This window comes from Pongo pygmaeus, chromosome 18 (assembly GCF_028885625.2).
Source record: "Pongo pygmaeus isolate AG05252 chromosome 18, NHGRI_mPonPyg2-v2.0_pri, whole genome shotgun sequence".
Taxonomy (NCBI): domain Eukaryota; kingdom Metazoa; phylum Chordata; class Mammalia; order Primates; family Hominidae; genus Pongo; species Pongo pygmaeus.
This window is the reverse complement of record NC_072391.2, coordinates 1,686,665-1,706,564: the sequence shown is the minus strand read 5'-3', so window position 1 is coordinate 1,706,564 and position 19,900 is coordinate 1,686,665. Positions and strand designations below refer to the sequence as shown.

Genomic DNA, 19,900 nt, shown 5'->3' with positions numbered 1-19,900 from the left:
AATTTTTTATTTTATTTTATTTTCAGAAACAGGGTCTCACTTTGTTGCCCAGGCTGCATTGCAGTGGCAATCATAGCTCACTGCAGTCTTGACCTCCTGGGTTCAAGCGATCCTCCCACCTCAGCTTCCTGAGCGTGGGACCACAGGTGTGCACCACCATGCCTGGCTAATTTTTTATTTTCATTTTTATTTATTTTTTTACAGATAAGATCTCATCCTGTCGCCCAGGCTAGAGTGCAGTGGTACCATCATAGCTCACTGTAGCCTCAAACTCCTGGGCTCAATTCATCCTCCTGCCTTAGCCTCCCAAGTAGCTGGGGCCACAGGTGCCAATCACCATGCCTGGCTAATTTTGTTATTATTATTATTATTATTATTATTATTATTATTATTATATTTTTGTAGACATGGGGTCTCACTATGTTGCCCAGGCTGGTCTTGAACCAAGCTCAAGTGACCCTCCTGCCTCAGCCTCCCAAAGTGTTGGGATTACAGGTGTGAGCCACCATGCCTGGCCAGTAATTTATTAAGTTACAAAAGGAATACATGTTAGTTGTAACTAGTAAGGTGGTTCTGGCGTGAGTAAGGGTGGGTTAGTGTTCTCTCACGACCCTTGTTGGACACCCAGCATGTCCTTCCAGTTCACTATCCCTCCTCAGGATGCAGATGCATGGCTGCTGTTAGTGTTTGTGTCAGGGACGCAGTGACTGCAGACACTTAGGAGCTTCTAGTCCTTAAAAGGACAGCTTCCTAGGCCAGAACTTCAGGGCCCCAGCCCTGTGTATGTTTCAGGGAGTCATGTCTGCCCCACGGAGGACCTGAGGGGCCTCCCATGCAAAGGTCAAGCGCCATGGAAGGGGGTGGTGTGTGGGACTAGTGGTGGTGGGAGGTGGGAAGGGAGGCAGGAGGGCTGGTCACCTGGACCCTCACCCTGAGGGCAGTTGGGGTTGAAGCTAGGAGTGACAGGGTACATTTTGTTGACCAAAAAGAAAGAGGCTGAAGCACAAAATGTGATTTAAACAGTCTACTTGGCTGGGCATGGTGGCTCATAACAGTAATCCCAGCACTTTGGGAGGCCCAGGCGGGAGGATTGCTTGAGCCCAGGAGTTCCAGACCAGCCTGGGCAACATAGTGAGACCTCATCTCTGCAAAAAAATACAAAAACATTAGCCAGGCATGGTGGCAAACCTATGGTCCCAGCTACTTGGGAGGCTTAGGTGGGATGATTACCTGAGCCTGGGGAGGTTGAGGTTGTAGTGAGCTGTGGTTGTACAACTACACTCCAGCCTGGGCAACAGAGTGAGACCCTGTCTCAAAAATATATAAGTAATTAAGTGAGTAGTCTACCTGAGCCAGGATAAGGGCAGCTGCCCAGAAAACTCAGCCCCGAGGAACACTGGGTCTGGGCTCCATTTGACCTTTGTTACAGGCAGGTTTTTAAGGCCAAAAAGAGGGACCGGGCACAGGCTGATGTCAGGTTGTTGGTCAGGAATCCTCTTTGGTTGATGGAAATACTATTGATTAGCAGTGGGCTGAGCATTGGTGCAGGTATGCTCTGCGGCAGCTTATTAGGTTAGTTCTCAGCTACCTGTGGCGGCAGCAGGCAGTTTCCAGAGAAGAACACAGCTCAGGGGAGAGCAGGGCATGGCTGCTGCCTCATTTAAGGTCTCTGGGGGCCTGATCCCTGAAAAGGACTCACCTTCCTCTGATAACAGTTCTTTCCTTTCCCCAATTTTGACTTATTTTCTTGGCTTTGTGTCATTTTCTCCCTAGAAAGTAACTTCTGTGCCAGCGTAGTGGGGAGCCGAGCTTAAGGGTGGAAAGAGTGAAGTTGTGGGAGACACCGCAGGAGAGCAGCTCAGCCTGGCCCCAGGCAGCAGCCACCAGCAGAGCTGGAGTGGAGGGGCACTGTGGCTCTTATGAGGGGGGTGACCAGTTGCATGATGGGTGGCGACAGAGAGTATAGAACTGAGGATGTTCTGAGTTTTCTAGCCTGAGAGGTTGGGTTTGTCGTGGCACCTTTAAGACAGGAACTCCAGAGGCAGAGCTGGCATGGGGGCGGGGCAGGATGCGAGTTCGAGGTGCCTTGGAGAGCCCTTAGGGGTGTCCAAGAGACAGTTGGAAATACAAGCTCTGGAGGTCAGGAGCTGGGTCAGTGCCCTGAAGACAGTACTTTGGGAGTTGGGAATGTATTGACATAGAGATGTTGAAGAATGTAAAAGAGGTGAGCTCAGATCTGAACCTGGGGCCCAGCAGGTAAGGGACAGGGCAGGGAGTGAACTCACCCAGGAGCCTCCAGTGCCCTCTGTCATCATTAATAGTGTCAGCCCTGGCCCCATCAGCTAGTCCGCTCCCCCTGCTCTTTTTATCCTGTGTTCAAGCAGCCACTTGCTTATTTCATAAGCATTTATTAGGCTCCCACTGCATACATCAAAATGAAGTGAGCTTCCTCAGCTTGGAATACTCCCTCCCTGACTCCAGCCATCCATCCCTCACCCTCAGTTTCCTAAACACACCGTGCAGGCTCCTGCCCCTTTGCTGGCTTTTGGAGTCTGTGTTTAGATTTCCGTACCCACTAAGTTCTCCTGGAGCTCTGCCCACCTTCCAGCCTGCCTTACCACTCAGATTCTGTGCACCTCCCATGCACTAGATCTGTGCCTTCCCTGCTGCCTGTCTTGGCCCCAGGATGCATTCAGCCGTTCGCATCTGACTCGCTGCCCCCACGTGGAGTGCCCTGGGGATGTGCCACTCACTTGTGATGCTCCTCCCCCAACCCACTGCTGGGCAGGGTGTAGGCATTCACTGGGCATTGGTTGAATTGAGCCAAGAGCTTCGCTTTGAAACTCAGAGGACTAAGGTTAGTCCCTAAAAGACACACCACAAAGCATGAGGTCTGCTCCAGCGCGACTGTGGGGCGACTGTGGGGTATATGCTTTCTTTTTTGTTGTTGCCTTTTTGAGATGGAGTCTGGCTCTGTCGCCCAGGCTGGAGTGCAGTGGCGTGATCTCAGGCTCACTGCAGGCTCCACCTCCCGGGTTCACGCCATTCTCCTGCCTCAGCCTCCCGAGTAGCTGGGACTACAGGCGCCCACCACCACACCTGGCTAATTTTTTGTATTTTTAGTAGAGACAGGGTTTCACCGTGTTAGCCAGGATGGTCTCGATCTCCTGACCTCATGATACACCCGCCTCGGCCTCCCAAAGTGCTGGGATTACAGGCATGAGCCACCGCGACCGGCCCATGGGGCATGCTTTCTAACGTGCCAACTGTGGGACATGCTTTCTAACGTGCTGGAAAGGCCAAGGTGATACTTTGAAAATATAAATGATGCGAAATCACTTCCCAGCTCAAAACCCTACAGTCTTCCATTTTCACTTAGAACAAAATCTCACTCTTCCCCTCAGCCTGCAGGAACACCCCGTGGCCTCTGCCCACTTGGTTGACTTCTTAAACATTTTACTGAAATACCCACACACTTAGAAAGAGTGGGCGCATCGTGCCTAAGCGTACAGCGCAGGGGCTTTTCGCGGGTGGGACATTCCCAGCACGTAACTAGCATCCTTCCTCTCCCCCACCGCCTCACCCAGGGTAACCACTCACGTGACACAACGTAACAAGTATTCCCGGGGCTTTCACATGACAGGGCCTCCACAGACAGGGCCCCCCAGAGCTCCTCGGTGGATGGAATTCGCCCTCTCTCCATGCCTGGCACTTTCCTGAGATGCCATTCTTTACCTACATGGCACCTTCTCAGCTGAGATTACATGTGTGTTTGTTTGTCAACAGCACTGCTGTCTGTTTTCCCCTCTAGACTGGAGGCACCAGAGCTCTCCTGAGGACAGGGCCCCGTCCTTCCCCCGCAGCACTAGAGTCTAGTGGAGTGCTGGGCACACTCTGAGCCGTCAGTAAACACTGAGCGAGTGAATGAGTGGAGTGTACAAGGTTATCTGTGAACAATGTTCAGTAACTAACATGAAATATATCCATTTCTTGTGTATACAAGGTTATCTGTGAACAATGTTCAGTAACTAACATGAAATATATCCATTTCTTGTTCTTTCTTTTCCTCAGGGGACTGTCAAACAACTCCTCCTTTTCTCGGAGACTGAGGGGAACCCCTGCTTCTTGGATGTCTGTGGGAATTTCCTGGTTGTAGGGACAGACTTGGCACACTTTAAAAGCTTTGATCTTTCCCGAAGGTAAATTTTTTTTCCAAATAGAAGTGTGAACATTTCTTTAGTCAGGAGACAGTGTGATGGGCAGAAAGTGAGTTAGAAGCCAGAAGACTCCTTAGCTGCCCATTTGAACACCGACATGCCACTCGTGCTCTGGAATGCCTCATGTTGGGGCTCAGTTCCTGGCCTTTGCCTGGTGGTGGAGCCGCGTGGGGGAGAGGAGGCTCGAATAGTTGAAGCACGGGGAGCGGGGGGTGGGGAAGCTTCTATATGATGAGTGCATGACATTGTGCATTTGTTGGAAATCATAGTGCTTTATGGTGCAAAGTGTGAACCTTAATGTATACAAATGTTTAAAAAATCATTCAGGCTGGGCAGGGTAGCTCACACCTGTATTTCCAGCACTTTGGGAGGCCAAGCGAGAAGACTGCTTGAGCCCAGGAGTTTGAGACCAACCTGGGCAACATAGCAAAACCCAGTCTCTACAAAAACTTTTAAAAATCAGCTGGGCATGGTGGCACGTACCTGTAGTCCCACCTACTTGAGAGGCTGAGGTGGGAGGATTGCTTGAGCCTCGGAGATCGAGGTTGCGGTGAGCTGTGGTTGTGCCACTGCACTCCAGCCTGGGCCACAGAGTGAGACCCTGTCTCAAAAAAAATCACTTAGAATGTTAGAGGACCCCAGGATGGAACACAGAAGGTAACAAAACAGTCTCACTGTGTTAACAAATGTATGAAACAGCTTCACTAAAGGGTGCGGGGGAAAAGTGCTGACCTAAGTGGCTCTGGGAGTGAGGGGAGGCCCTGGCGAGCACTTAGGCCGAAGGAACTGCACAGGAGCTCGGCTCTCTAGTTGAGAATCCTGCTCCCCACAGGGGTTGGGATGAGCAACGCTGATCCTATGATACGTGTGCACTGGAATTGGACAGCTAAGCAAATGGAGGGTAGATGGCAGGAGACTGGCATCACACGGTGGGAGTGGGAGTTACAGATTAGCAAGGGGAAGGACTAAAATAAGCCCTGGGAGAGTAGATCAGAGGTAGAGGTGTCAGCATGAACAAATGCCTGGCTTTATGTAGGTAGGGATGACTCCATACACAGAATCGTAGGTCTGTATCGACATACCCATTGGTACACACATATTTCCTCACTCTGTCAGCTGAGAGGGCCTAGAAGCAACAACCCTGTCCCAGCAGGCACACCTGGTGCCCAGACCTTGGTTTCTACCACCATCCTCCAATAAAGGAGCTATGGATCCTTGGAGAGATGCTGACTCCAGGACCAGGGCAGGAAATGTACAAATGAGCTGGCAGCATCTGTGCTGCCCGAAAGTGAGGAAATGCTAAAAACAAAGCAAACCAAAAAACCTCATAAAGATGGCAAAGTAGGGTCACAGAGACACAGAACCTACCAAAAGAGGTCCTAATAGCCAAAGCTGGAATAATTGGAGCAACAAAATAAATAAAGCAGGCCAGATGCAGTGGCTCATGCCTGTAGTCCTAGCATTTTATTTATTTATTATTATTTTTTTCTGGTGGCCCATTTCATCCTGCAAGTCCCAGCACACTGGGAGGCCGAGAGAGGTGGATTCAAGGCCAGCCTGGGCAGCATGGTGAAACCCAATTTCTGAAAAAAAAAAAAAAAATAGCCAGGCATGGTGGCTTGCATCTGTAGTACCAGTTACTCAGGTGGCTGAGGCAGGAGGATCACTTGAGCCCAGGAGGTCAAGGCTGCAGTGAGCCAAGATCACACCACTGCACTACAGCCTGGGCGACAGAGTGAGAGACCCTGTCTCAGAGAGAGAGAGAGAGAAAGAGAAAAGGAAGGGGAGGGGAGTGAGAGGAGGGGAGTGGAGGGGAGTGGAGGGAAAAAGACAAAAAGAGAGAAAGAAAGAGAAAGGGAAGGGAGGGAGGGAGGAAGGAAAGAAGGAAGGAGAGAAGGGAAGGGAGGGGAGGGGAGGGAAGGGAAGAGGGAGGGAGGAAGGAAGGAAAGAAGCTTGAATTATATCCCAAAGTAAAAAAATGACTATGTGTGAGTCTGAATGATATGAGTAAGTCAATAAATAGGGGAGAAGAGACAGATGTCCCATAGAAAAGAATTCCACAGCCGAGCACGGTGGCTCACGCCTGTAATCCCAGCACTTTGGGAGGCCGAGGCGGGCGGATCACGAGGTCAAGGAGATTGAGACCATCCTGGCAAACACGGTGAAACCCTGTCTCCACTAAAAATACAAAAATAAATTAGCCGGGCGCGGTGGCTGGCGCCTGTAGTCCTAGCTACTCGGGAGGCTGAGGCAGGAGAATGGCGTGAACCCAGGAGGCGCAGCTTGCCGTGAGCCGAGATGGCGCCACTGCACTCCAGCCTGGACGACAGAGCAAGACTCTGTCTCAAAAAAAAACAAGCTGCCACTACATATTTTGTATTGATTATGTCAGCAACAAACTAGAAACAGCTAAATGTCACTGGCAAGGGACGAGTTAAATAGCTTAGTATGTCCCTATGATGGGAAACTGTGCAGCTGTCACAGCAGGTGATGAAGCAGTCCCCATGTGCTATGAAAAATCACTGAAACAGAGCATAAGGCACAAACTCCAGGCATAGAACGGCGTACAGCAGCATTGTTTTGTTTTTTTCATTTTTTGTTTTTGAGATGGAGTCTCACTCTGTCGCCCAGGCTGGAGTGCAGTGGCATGATCTCGGTTAACTGCAACCTCTGCCTCCTGGGTTCAACCCTCAAGTAATCTGCCTGCCTCAGCCTCCCAAAGTGCTGGGATTACAGGCGTGAGCCACCACGCCTGGCCTAGAACAGCATTTTTAATAAGCTACTTGATCAAGAGGAAGGGGACGAAGCGCTCATATTCGTCTTTGTTCGTAAGAGTACCTGAGGTGGAAGAACTCACCCTGCGTTTTGCGTTTGCCCCACCTCATGCTGCACACGTGCCACCCAGGGTGAGAAGCAGCCAAAGAGCTGTGCAGCACTCAGCTGGTGAACAGAGGTTTCAGGGTGGGCGGAGAATCGGGAACTGGGCCTCTGGCGGGCACTGAGGTCCCTCTTCCTCCCTGCAGAGAGGCCAAAGCACACTGCAGCTGCAGGAGCCTGGCGGAGCTGGTCCCTGGGGTGGGGGGCATCGCTTCTCTGCGGTGCAGCAGCAGCGGGAGCACCATCAGCATCCTCCCCAGCAAGGTGAGGCCACCCCTCGTCCACTGGCCCACTCCGCCTCCTCACCTCTGTCCTCCCAGGCCGGGCCTCCTGCCTGCTCGTGCATCTCTCCTCCTGCGCGGGTCTCCCTGTCCTGTGTTCTGTTCAGCCCCACCCTCCTTCCCCTCCTCTCCCCGGGTATCTCCCTCCCACCTTCTCCAGGAGCCTCCCCAGCATGGTCCTCACCCAGCCTCTGTTCCTCCCCGACCTGCCATCTTCTGTCCCCTGCCTTTCTCCAAGTCCTCCTTCATCGAAACAGTCATTTCCTTGTCGGAGACTTGCTCGCTTCCTCTTCATCCCTGCCTTCTTCATCCCACTCGGTTTTCTTTGGCGTGAGAGGAGGCACAGGACTGTGGGAGAGCCCTCAGGCGTCCCGCTCGGAGAGGCAGGGTGATGTTGGTGTGCAGAGGGCCAGCGGCAGCCACGTGGAAGGGTCTGGCGGGGCGGCGGGGCCGGTTGGTTCCTTCCCTGTTCCTTCCCTTCCACTGGTGCCGGTTCCCTTGTTCACTCGCTCGTTCAAGGGCCGTGACTGGTCTCCTGCCGTGGGCCAGACGCTTTGCTAGGCACCTTGGACACAGAGGCACTCAGGTGAGCACAAGGAGCCCGCCCGCTGCCTGTGGATGAGCAGGGAAGGAGGCATATGTGCTTGGAGGGTGTGGAACTGCACAGCGTTGCGCTGCTGTGGAGCTCGGGCCAGGCCTGCTGAGGGGGTGACGGCCCAGCCAAGGTTGGGGCGAGAGTGAGCGGGTGAGGACTGGTGGGGACAGCAGAGGGCAGAGGGCAGAGGCCGGCATTGGCAAAGCCTGTCCTCATCGAGGGTCTGCACTGGTGGTGAAGGGCAGGGCCGAGGCTGACTCAGGTGGGAGCTGACTTTCACCTCAGGGCAGAAGGATGAGGATAACGTCAATATCATCTTTCTAGAGGGTTCTTTCTAGAAGATGGATCAAGGGGTCGGTGGGTGCAGATGTCTACTTGGTCCCCGTGGCAGCCACTGGAGGGCTCGAGCAGCCACAGTGGGGCTTGACGATGGACTGGCCGAGGGGTAGGGCAGGACAGGGCTGCAGAAGGCGTTTCTGACCCTTGCAGCCAGGTGGGAAAGGAAACCGGGTGAGGAGACGTTTGCAGCGAAGGTGGATGAGCAGAAGGGCAGGTGCCTGGGAGGCAGCCAGTGGGCAGTCCCACACCTGGTCAGAAGGGAGGGCCAGGGCTGCAGGCGGAGCTCAAGGGACAGGCGAGAGGATGTCCCCAAGGAGGAAAAACAGCGGCCACTGTGGCCCTGAGAACCCAGATGGGGCCTGGGAAGCCAGGTGAGCAGGTGCCGCCGGGGAGGTGGGGCCACTGGGAGAAGGAGGCAGCCAGGAGCCTCAAAAAGGTCGAGGGTGCATTCTGAGGGGGTTAACACTGATGGGAAGACCCAAAAGAGAGAGAAAGCACAGGGTCCCGGAGGTGCCGTAGGGGAGAGCACGGGGCTGGGAGGAGGCAGGGGCTGGCGCAAGGGGCCTACTTGACCATGGCAGAAGGGAACAGTGGAAAAGTTCAGCTGTAATAAAGGAGTTTCAGCTGAGAACGGTTATCCCACACCTGTAATCCCAGCTGCTGGGGAGGCTGAGGTGGGAGGATCACTTGATCCCTAGGAGTTCGAGACCAGCCGGGGCAACATAGCAAGACCTCGTCTCTACAAAAAATATTTAAAAATTAGCTGGGCACAGTGGCACGTGCCTGTAGTCCCAGCTACTTGGAAGGCTGAGGCGGGAGGATCTCTCGAGCCCAGGAATTCGAGGCTGCAGTGAACCATGGTCTCACCACTGTACTCCAGCCTGGGTGACAGAGTGAGACCCTGTCTCAAAAAAAAAGGAAATTCATTTTTACTCACCTGTGGGAGATTCAGTTTATCAGAATCCGGATTCCTTTTGGTTCCCTTGGTTAACTACTTCAGGTTACTATTGAGAGCAACTGGACACAATTTCTTAGAATTCATTTTCAGTTCTCTGAAAATATGAAGTAGTGATTCAAAACCTGTTTCAATGGGACAAAAGGAAGTTAATGTTCAAATTGCGAATGCTGGGCTGGGCATGGTGGCTATGCCTGTAATCCCAACACTTTGGGAGGCTGAAGTGGGTGGACTGCGTCAGTCCAGGAGTACAAGACCAGCCTGGGCAACATGGTGAAACCTTGTCTCTACTAAAAAAAAAAAAAAAAAAAAAAAATTAGTGGAGCATGGTGGCATGTGCCTGTAACCTAAGCTACTCAGAAGGCTGAGGTGGGAGGATCACCTGAGCCCGGGAGGTGGAGGCTGCAGTGAGCTAAGATCGCACCACTGCACTCCATCCTGGGCAACAGAGGAAGACCCTGTCTGAAAAAACACCAAAACCAACAAATTGTGAATACTGAAAGCATGCTAGTCCTTGGAAGCTGAGTGGCCTGTGGACTTGGTGACACTGGGTGTGTTTCTCTTGGCATGTGCTGTGTCAGCCCACTAGCACAGCCCACAAACCCGCTGGTCTGGGCAGGCGCCGTGAGCTTTCTGGTTTTCTCTTCTCCTAGGCTGACAACAGCCCTGATTCCAAAATCTGCTTCTACGATGTTGAAATGGACACAGTGACCATCTTTGACTTCAAGACTGGACAAATTGATCGGAGAGAGACGCTGTCCTTTAATGAGCAAGAGACTAATAAGTAAGATTGTGGTTCAGGAGAATTTTGTTGGAAAAAATGATGTTCAGTTACTCTCAGCTTCTGGGCGGGTTGTTGCTAAGTTAACGTGCCAGACTTCAAAAGGCCCCAGCAGGCACCAGTAGGAAGAAGAAAGAGGAAAACAGAAGCATACTCTGGCAGTGGGTAGATATGAGTTCTTAGTCTCTGTCCTCCAGGTGGAAGGTTCTGGAGTTAGCTGAGTGGAAACTGGAACTTCTGAAAGGGTTCTGGCCGGGAATCTGTAGAAGTGGCCCATGAGTCACTGCAGGGAGAGAAATGTGACCTCAGACCCATCCGCGTCTCTGATGTTGGGAGGCATTTGCCTGTTTAAAGAATGTACTTCTAGGGAGAATAGTCGTCTGTCTTCACTATATCTGGAGTTCCTTCTGTGACTGAATGCGCGTTTGGAGAACTTTGAGTGTTGACGATAGTTCACTCACAGTTCATGGTTGATTCTGCACAAAGTGAGGCACAAAAACAAAGTGGGCCCGGAGCTGAGCCCACCTGGAGCCGAGCCCGCCCGGAGCTGAGCCGCCCTGCAGGGCAGGAAAGCAGGACGGGCGCCCCGGGGCCTGCATATGCTCACAGAGGAGCACAGCAATTACGAGGCTGGGCTCGGGGGTGGTTTTCTCTCTCTTTTTTTCCCTCCTCCGTTACTTGACCACCATCAGACACACCCCTTCTGTCCAGCCCCCCTGGATTCCCCCTGCCTCTCTCTCCCACACAGCTTCCGCCTCAGATCCAGTTCTGGAACCTTCTTTCACCTGGTGGCCTCATTTCATCCCTCTTCCGGTGACTTCTTGTGGAACTCTCCATCTTCACAGCTCACTGAGTGCAGGCCCCGTTCTCCCACCTCAGACAATGATGCCTGACTCGGCCAAGTGCCAGCTCTCCCCCTGCCGCCACTGTTCCTGGGCCGCTCCTCGAACCTTTCCTCTAGTCCCCACTGCCCATCACCCAGGTCCACAGCTTTTCTCATACCAAAATGTCTTTTCATTCATGCTTTTCCCTCTTGACTCTGCGCCTGCCATGCGTGGCCTCCCGTGGGAGCTGTGGGAGCCTCTGAGTTCCTTTCTGCATTCGAATCTTGCCCCCTTCCTTCTGTCCGTTCCCATTCCGTGCCAGGCCGGTCTCACCTCACGGGAACCAGCTTGTGTCCCTGGGCTCTGTGGGCCGCAGAGCCGCCTTGTCTGGAGCATGGCACTCGCCCCTCTGCCCTGCTTTCTGCTCTGCTCTGCACTGGTGCCGAACGTGGCTGTGAGGGCACCTCCATTGTTGGGTGCAGCGGCTTACTAGGGGATCTTCATGTTCTGCAGCACCAGGTCCTGTCCTTCTTCAGCAGCCATGGGTCGTGGTGTCCGCCAGGGTCCCACTCTGCAGCCTGGGTTCATGACGCCCTGCGGGCGGTGAATGAGGCTCATAGGCCTCCTCACCTTGGGCACCTGCTCTCTCTCGAGACCTTGTGTGTCCTCTGCCAGCACATCATTGTGTTTCCCCACAGCATTTTGCTGAGTTCTGGACCCATCCAACATAGAACTTTAGAGATGGGAGGGACCTGGGTCCAAGGGGCAGCACGGCACAGGGACTGGTGGGGACCAGGAACCCAGCATGACCACAGAGCCAAGGCCTCGACCCCGCCCAGCAGGGGGTGCCATCCCACCTCGAGGTTGGCCTGCTGGTCCTGGAAAAGGAAAAGGGTCCCTTTTGCTTTGGGGATTCTTCTGGGCCCCCATAAGCCCTCCAGAATCAAAGCGTCATCTTTCTGTGGTTCTTTCAAATCTGGCTGTGCTCGGACCCTTAGCCCAGTTGTTAAAATCTGAGAACATGTTCCAGTAGGGCGCATGGCAGTGAGGCCCCAAAGGTTCTCCCAGAGCTGAGCGCGTGCACACCATGGTCTGGGACAGCACCTGGAGGCCTTGGGAATGTGTGTGGGAGGGAGACTGGTAGCAGGAGTGCCCGCCCTGGGGTTGAGATGGGTCTTCCTTTGTCTTTAAGGAGCCACCTCTTTGCGGATGAGGGACTGAAAAATTATGTTCCCGTGAACCACTTCTGGGACCAGAGCGAGCCCCGGCTGTTTGTGTGCGAAGCCGTGCAGGAGACACCGCGCTCCCAGCCTCAGTCTGCAAATGGGCAGCCCCAAGATGGGCGCGCTGGCCCCGCGGTACACTCTGCCTGTTGTATTTGAGTTTAGACACACTCAGTGGCCGTTTGCCAGACTTAAGATCTTCATGGGCTGGGCATGGTGGCTCACGCCTGTGATCCCAGCACTGTGGGAGGCCAAGGCGGGAGGAAACGCTTGAGCCCAGGAGTTGGAGACCAGCCTGGGCAACATATTGAGACCCTCGTCTCTAAAAAAGAATAATAATAAGAATTAATTTAAAAAATCTTCCTAGCATGGGGTCTGGGAAAGGGGTCCTGAAAATTCGTTCGCATGGAGTAGAGCATCTGCCTCACCGCTCCCACTGACGGCAGCATCACTGTAACCTCAGTGCCACCTCTGTGGATTTGCCACTGCTAGGTCTGTTATGCAGGAAAGCCACGGTGTGTGGTGTCTCCTCTTTGAGGTTTATGCCCATGGGCCAGCTCCACACTTACTGTCTGGTCTGACCTGAATGGCATTTTTTTGGTTCTCTTGTCTCAACTGCTACATATGATTCTCTCTCTAGGAAAGAAATCTTTTGTTTGTTTGTTTGTTTTGTTTGTTTTTTGAGTCTCTCTCTGTCGCCCAGGTTGGAGTGCAGTGATGCAATCTCAGCTCACTGCAACCTCTGCCTCCCGGGCGGAGTGAGCCGGGATTGTGCCACTGCACTCCAGCCTGGGCGACAGAGCGAGACTCGGTCTCAAAAGAAAAAAAAAAGTTATCTGCAGTCAGTGTTGATACCCTGAGTTCAGAAGGAAATCCACCCTTGGTTCTCAGGCGCTGAGTGGGAGGACATGTCCAGGTGGCATCTCTACCACCAGAGCGGGGAGAGGAAGACATTGCCAGAGGCGTCACTTCAGGATAGAGGCTGTGGGGGTGACCCAGGCAGTCAGGAGAACGGGCAGGCTGGCACCCGGGGAAGATGAAGACATGGCTGGGCGGTCTCCTGGCAGTTTGATCCTAGGGCTCTTTGTCTGCTCTGTGATGATGCGCCCTTGTCTGAAATCATACCAGGTAGCAAGGAAGGGCTTTGCCTTCCCTTCACCTCTTCTGGTTTCCTGTCCAGAGCAGCTGCAGGTATGGGCGCATGTCCTGGTGTTGCTTGTTCTGCTTCTGTGCAGCGGACCCGCAGAGCATGTGGTTTCTGTGCTGCGTGTTCTGTGTTCCTTGAAAGCAGGGTTGGGGCTCTTTGTTGGTGGTGCCACTGTTGAATTTTTTTTTTTTTTTTTTTTTTTTTTGAGACGGAGTCTTGCTCTGTCACCCAGGCTGGAGTGCAGTGGCATGATCTCGGCTCACTGCAACCTCTGCCTCCCGGGTTCAAGCGATCCTCCTGCCTCAGACTCCCGAGTAGCTGGGACTACAGGTGCCTACCACCATGCCTGGCTAATTTTTGTATTTTTAGTAGAGACGGGGTTTCATCACATTGGCCAGGCTGGTCTCAAACTCCTGACCTCGTGATTCGCCCACCTCAGCCTCCCAAAGTGCTGGGATTACAGGTGTAAGCCACTGTGCCCGGCCTGCTACTGTTGATTTTTAAATCAGAGTAAAGCAGCCAAAGAGGGAGAACTTTTAAACCATGAAAGCTCTTTTGAGTTGCAGTCACCAGTTCAGGGTGGGAATGATGAGCCTTTGCTGCAAGAAAATCAGTCACTTGGGAGAGTCCAGTGGTTGCAAGCTGGACGAGGTGTGTCCTTCCAGTAGGCGTGTTGGTTTTTCCCAAGTGGAGCAGATAAAAGGTGGTGTAATCAAAGCAAAGCACCCGACCCCACCGTGACGCAGTGTGTGTAGCAAAATGGCACTCATACCCCAGAAATTGATGTAAGTTAAAAAAAAACAGAACAGTACTTTTCTTTCTCTCCCAGGCAGATGTTTTGATCCTGTCCTTCTTCATTTCCGAAGAGCACGGCTTCCTGCTTCATGAGAGCTTCCCCCGGCCTGCCGCCTCCCACAGTCTCCTGGGGATGGAAGTGCCTTATTACTACTTCACAAGAAAGGTACGAAGCCACGACATCCGCACAGGTGTCTTCTGATCTCTCCCCTTGCCTGGCTGGGCTCTTGCAAGCGTCCCAGGGAGCTGAAATGTGAGTTAGCCCTCGCAGCTCTGCCGGGCTTCCCTCTCCGTAGACAACATCAGCCATCCAGTCTCACTTGTCACCTGAAATTCCAGCAAACACTGCGGTCTGTCTGGGGAAAATTGGAAGTGGTTTTGCTCTCAGGATAGAGAGAACTCATGCTGATGAGTGATGTCTCCAGGTGAAGGAGCTCTCGGTCAGGACTCAGGACTATGCACCCTTCCCCCTTGCCTTTTCCCCGAATGCTCAACACCTTTTTAGCTTTTCTGTCTTTCTAAAATTCTAGCTGCCTTCTTAAAATCATGAGTTTCTATATTCACTGTAGGGATCTTAGGAACTTCAAAGAATGAAGTAAAGACCCAAACAGTACAAATCTCCATAATCCTAGCCTGGAGGCGGCCACTGTGGGCAGGCTGGTGGCTCCTTTCAGTAGGGTTCTGGCTTCTGGATGCCCATCCGTGTGTGACTCATGCATGGACGTGTTTTTAAATTACTGAGAGAATGGGATCGTCATCAGTACACACACCCCAATAGGTTGTTTTGAACAAGTTATTTACTTCTCTGCGACTTGGTCCCCATATCTCCAAGGTCCCTTTTGGACCTGAAACAGTCATTCTCTGCTTCTGAAAGGGCATGCTGATCAAAGGCTCTGCAGCTTCTCTGCAGAACAGCAGCCCATGTGTGCCCCATGAGCATTCTGAGACCCCTGGAGTGCCTGGCTCTGAGAGAGCTGCTCCCCTGGCTTCACTGACCTGTTGTTCTCAGCCTCTGGGAGCATCCCGAGCCATGTGTGGGGATTTTTCAGAGAGGAGCCTGGCTGACCTAAGGCTCAGACTCACGTCCCAGCTGGCGCCAGCCTGTGAGCCCCACAGGGGTTCTGCAGGCGGGAGGCAGGGGGCCACCAGCTTCTGCCTTTCGGGACCTAGGATGCCACCAGCTGCTGCTGCTTTTATTTCTGTGAAACATGGACGCTTCTCTCCTATTATACACTCCTTCAGCAAACATGTACAGAGTCTTCCCTGCCGCTTCCTGTTTACTGTCACATCAGAGGAAGGACTAAACCGTGTAGACTCTGACCTGGATTGCTTTTGGATTTGCACATACAGTGGCTTATCAACGTTAAGAATGAACTCTGTACTTTTCTAATTTTCTTCAGTAAGCCTGTGTTACTTTTATAACCCAAGGTGGGTTGAGGGAGCATTTAAACTGGGACAGAGGGAGCATAGACTCAAGAGGGACATTCCGAGAAGGGGAAGGACAGGCAGCTCTGCATGGCCACGGAAGCCAACACAGATGCTACTGCACCAGCAGCCACCACGGTGGACCACAGGCGCACCGGCTCCACACACACCCCTGAGCTGGTGTTCACCTTCATAGGACCTGGCATAAAGGACACGGTGGTGGTGGGGTGGGGCACTGCCTAACTTGTGACAGTGACGTGACCAGGTGTGTGCTGGCCTCCGGTCCTCAGGCTCTGCTGGAACCTTGTGTGCGGTGATGAATTAACAGCACTCACACAAACGCGAACCTGGGTGCGGTTGGCGGCTGTGTTCCCGGTCACCATGTAGAGCCAGGCTGCACAGCCAGCAGAGGCCGGCATGGTGCTGGTTTATGCGTCACACTGTTCCCTGTGGTGGAGGCAGTCTAGCTTCATGAAGACTGGGAAAGCATCGTGTGATTCGCCAAATCGAGGGCTCCCTGCTCTATCAATGCGTGTTTCCTTAATTTCTGTATTTTAATAGACAAGTGTCACCAGATTGGCGTTCCTCTGAATTGCATGCTGGCTTTACGTTTCTTATGTGCTTTAATTTCTCTTTTATTTCAGAACTCAAAGCATTAACAATGTTTTACATTATTTCTGTTGAGTTTTTCCCCATTAATTTTGCATGGTGGCATTTGTGTCTTGCACGCGCTCATGCATCTGTTCTTTTCTCTCTCGTTTCTCACCTTCCCGCATGCGTCCGCTCCTCATAGTTGTTGTTCCAGAGAGCAGGCGTGTATGACGCAGTCGTAAGTACAGACGCCCAGGTCGTGTGTCGTTTGCTTCACCGGGTTGTTTTCCTGAGATCCTTTTCCTCCCTTATTTTCAGTACAATTGTCTGTGCACTGATACTTTCTGCTTAGCTTGCATGTTCGCTTTACCGAGGTCTATTGGAAGCCTGAGACACTCAGTGTCAGCTCTCTTTATTTGAGCAGGACGCCTCTCACCTAGCAAAGTGCATCAGGAGCCAGCTGTGGTCATGGCTGGGACGTGTGACACAGCAGCTCTTTCCTCCGCTGTGTGGGACACAGGAAGTACTTAGTTTACCTACATTTGCAATAGAGGGAGTTTTTGTAACTCAGCCGTTCAAGTCTAGTGAGGACTAGCCATAACGTCTTTTGTCCGTTAATTCTGCCCTTGTTCACATTTCCAAATGGCCCGGCCTAGTTTCTCCGAGGTATGAGGGTGGATCCGGGTCCAGCAGCTCTTAGGACCCTGCCTCTGCACCATGTGACTGGTCAGCTGTGACGTGGGATAGACAGTCCCTCCCTCACAGAGCTGTGAGCAGGACATGGTGAATGATGAGAATTCCCATCCACACAGCAAACTGGGTACCCATTCGGTCCACACCAAGCTGACATTGTTATCAGAGGTCAGGGTGCTTCCTTGCAGTTTATTAAACCAGAGCAGGCAGGAATTCCCTGTTGTTTTTGTGCGTGTACGTTTTCTGACAGTTTCCACTCAATGCAGAAGCAGTCCAAACTCTTCAGCACTCAGCGCCCTGCAAATGGGCCCCAGTCACATCCACCCTCAGGCCCTCCACTCCATCGCCTCTCTGCGGGGCCTCGGGGCCTTTGCTTATGCTCTGCACTGTGCCAAGAAGGGCCTCCCCATCACAACTGGGTCTGACAAATCCCCCAGATTTCTTTGAGACCCAGGCCAAGTGCCGTCTCGCCCATGAGGCCTATTCACCGGGGCCACAGGTCAGCTCCTGCAGGAGCAGTGAGCTGATGTGAGCAGAGCTGGGGAGGCAGGTGGCTGGAGTCACCCTTCAGGAAGTCACAGAATAGCAGATACAAGACCAGGGAAGCCTGACCCAAGAAGGCTGCGTCATGATCCGTTTCACACAGGGGAGTGCGTGTGCTCTCAGAGAAACGGGACCCAGATGAGGGGCAGGGCTAGAGCCCAGAGAGAGCGTACAGAGCCCTTGCCCCATGGAGGAAGGGACCCATGATTAAAGGCGAGGCAAGCAGTTGGAGGGGCTCGTGGAGGGGCAGTGGTCCCTCGGGAGCACCGATTTCCAGGAACTGGGTCTAAGAAGATGCCCAGGTGAGGATGGGGCTCCAGCAAGCCATAGCAGTGTGCTCCCACACTGGGCCCACAGCCGCGTCCCTCCCTGTGCCATGCGGGGCCTCACTGCCCAGGCTGAGGGCTCTCCTGAAAAACACCCGTAGAGGGTACACAGCCAGTCCAGGTTATTGTTTTGGAAAATTCTACCTGAAATCATGCTCCTGTTACTTAATTTTAAGAGAGTTTAAAAAATAAATTCATGCACGGGCAGCCTTTGCTTACCCATTATCTGAAGCCAGAGCCAAAAGCTCTGACCGTTGCCAGTGACCCTAAAGTTTTTCAGTGCATCTGGCAGGGACGGGGCCTGTTGCTAAATATCTGTGTCTGTCTGCAGAGGGATTTCTCCCCCATAATGGAGCTAAATCTAGAGGACGAGATCTGGGTGAGGGCTTCAGCTCTACATATGAATTAACAAACACATGGGTCCTTTGTCATTTAGCCCGAAGAAGCAGACAGAAAAGACGAGGTGGAGCCTGGGTGCCACCACATCCCTCAGATGGTGTCCAGGAGACCCCTGCGAGACTTCGTGGGGCTGGAGGACTGCGACAAGGCCACCCGGGACGCCATGCTCCACTTCAGCTTCTTTGTCACCATTGGAGACATGGACGAAGCCTTCAAATCCATCAAGCTCATCAAAAGGTGAGGATCCCGACCACTGGGATGTCGGGAGATAGCGCGTGCTCACGGCTCTTTCCTTTCTCGGTGTCCTCCTTCTTGGTTCGCCTGTTGAAATATTTAACTCCTCATGACTGTGTCGTGGTGCATCTCATGGTCTTCCCACTCGATGAAATGCTGCCCAGCTTGCAGGTGCCACATGGGAAGCTCTCAGCCTCTGTGGCGCTGGGAGCCTCTCGGGCTGTTTAGCTGCTTCCTAGTGGAAAGTTCTGCCATTCCTAAACGTCTATAATACCCATCCCTCTGGGAATAATTGCTCCTAAACAGAAGTTTGGACAAGTAAACACTAAAAACAGCCAGGTGGAAACACAATTAAAATTGCTCTAAAAGAGGTTGTCAATCAAGGGCTGTCTGCAAGCACCTTCTTCTCCATTCCTGAGAGAATCTAGAAATTCTTTCATCTTCACAAGAGCATTTCACAGATTTTAATGTCCAAAGGGTAGAAAAATCGAAGAATGAAACTAAAGAGGTAAAAGGAGGGGGTGGCCTTAGGTTGCCTGGAGCAAGCCCTCCCTCAACATGCAGTGATGATGCCTATCACACAGGTGTCCGAGAGGGTACAGGACCCCGGCCCACTGCCATCCTTCTGAAGCAGCATGGCCAATCCTTCATTCCCCATGCCGGGCCTCCCGCACTAGCTGTGCAGATGAGCTCTTTCCGGTTTGCACATGCACCAGACAGGCTGAGCAGCACCGCCCGGCCCTCCTGGGTTACTTTGACTTAATATAAAAGTAGTCACAGACCATAATTGACCCTGTGGCCACTTTAAACCTTCAGTGTGGCCGGGCATGGTGGCTCATGCCTTTAATCCCAGCACTTTGGGAGGCTGAGGTGGGTGGATCACCTGAGGTCGGGAGTTCGAGACCAGCCTGACCAACATGGAGAACCCCCATCTCTACTAAAAATACAAAAACTAGCCAGGCGGTTCTGGTGCGTTCCTGAAGTCCCAGCTACTCAGAAGGCTGAGGTGGGAGAATTGCTTGAACCCGGGAGGTGGAGGTTGCCGTGAGCCAAGATCACCCCACTGCACTCCAGCCTGGGTGACAGAGTGAGACTCCGTCCAAAAGAAAACAAAACAAAACAAAAAACAGTTATTTTCAGCCTCCTCTGGTTTAAAAATTCCTTGTCATAAAAAATAAAAATTCCTTGTCATAAAAAAGTTGAGCAGGAGAAGATAGAAGTCAACTATCCATGCTAGTGTGTACTGTGGACGTGCATCTGGTATTTCTAGGCTGTGTGCTGAGTGTGTCATAGTCAGTCCGTAAATGCTTTCCAGTCTTTAGCAGTCGAAGACCAATTCCTGGAGCAATACGGGCCTCAAAATCCAAACTGATCCCCTCAACTCGCTAGAAGGCCAGAAGCAGCCAAACTAAACATTTATGTTAGCAGCGGGTGGCCTGACGGCCCGGCCCCGACTATACACATCACAGCAGTTTCTCCTTCTGGCCGATGCCAGCAGGGCATGAGGCCACGCAGTGCTGCACCCAGGCAGAGGAGGCGCCAGGCCAGGCACCAGGACTGTGGTTGCAGCCTTGGGTTCTGGGTTCTGGGGGTGGGGCGTGGGCCGGTTTTGACCCCTCAGATGCAGATGTTAGATGTTTTCTGCCCAACTCAAG

General features: G+C 52.6%; 1 protein-coding gene across 8 annotated transcripts in view; it reads left to right on the top strand.

Moving 5' to 3' along the window:
• The window catches only part of IFT140 (intraflagellar transport 140), a 105,961-nt gene that overhangs the window by 38,296 nt on the left and 47,765 nt on the right, over positions 1–19,900 (top strand). For all 8 annotated transcript variants that reach the window (XM_054454663.2, XM_063654834.1, XM_063654836.1 and 5 more), the window contains 6 exons: positions 4,072–4,199; positions 7,241–7,358; positions 9,918–10,048; positions 12,062–12,227; positions 14,069–14,200; positions 18,049–18,248. In XM_054454663.2, the coding sequence (XP_054310638.1) occupies positions 4,072–4,199; positions 7,241–7,358; positions 9,918–10,048; positions 12,062–12,227; positions 14,069–14,200; positions 18,049–18,248 (875 nt within the window). The remainder of the gene's footprint in view (positions 1–4,071; positions 4,200–7,240; positions 7,359–9,917; positions 10,049–12,061; positions 12,228–14,068; positions 14,201–18,048; positions 18,249–19,900) is intronic.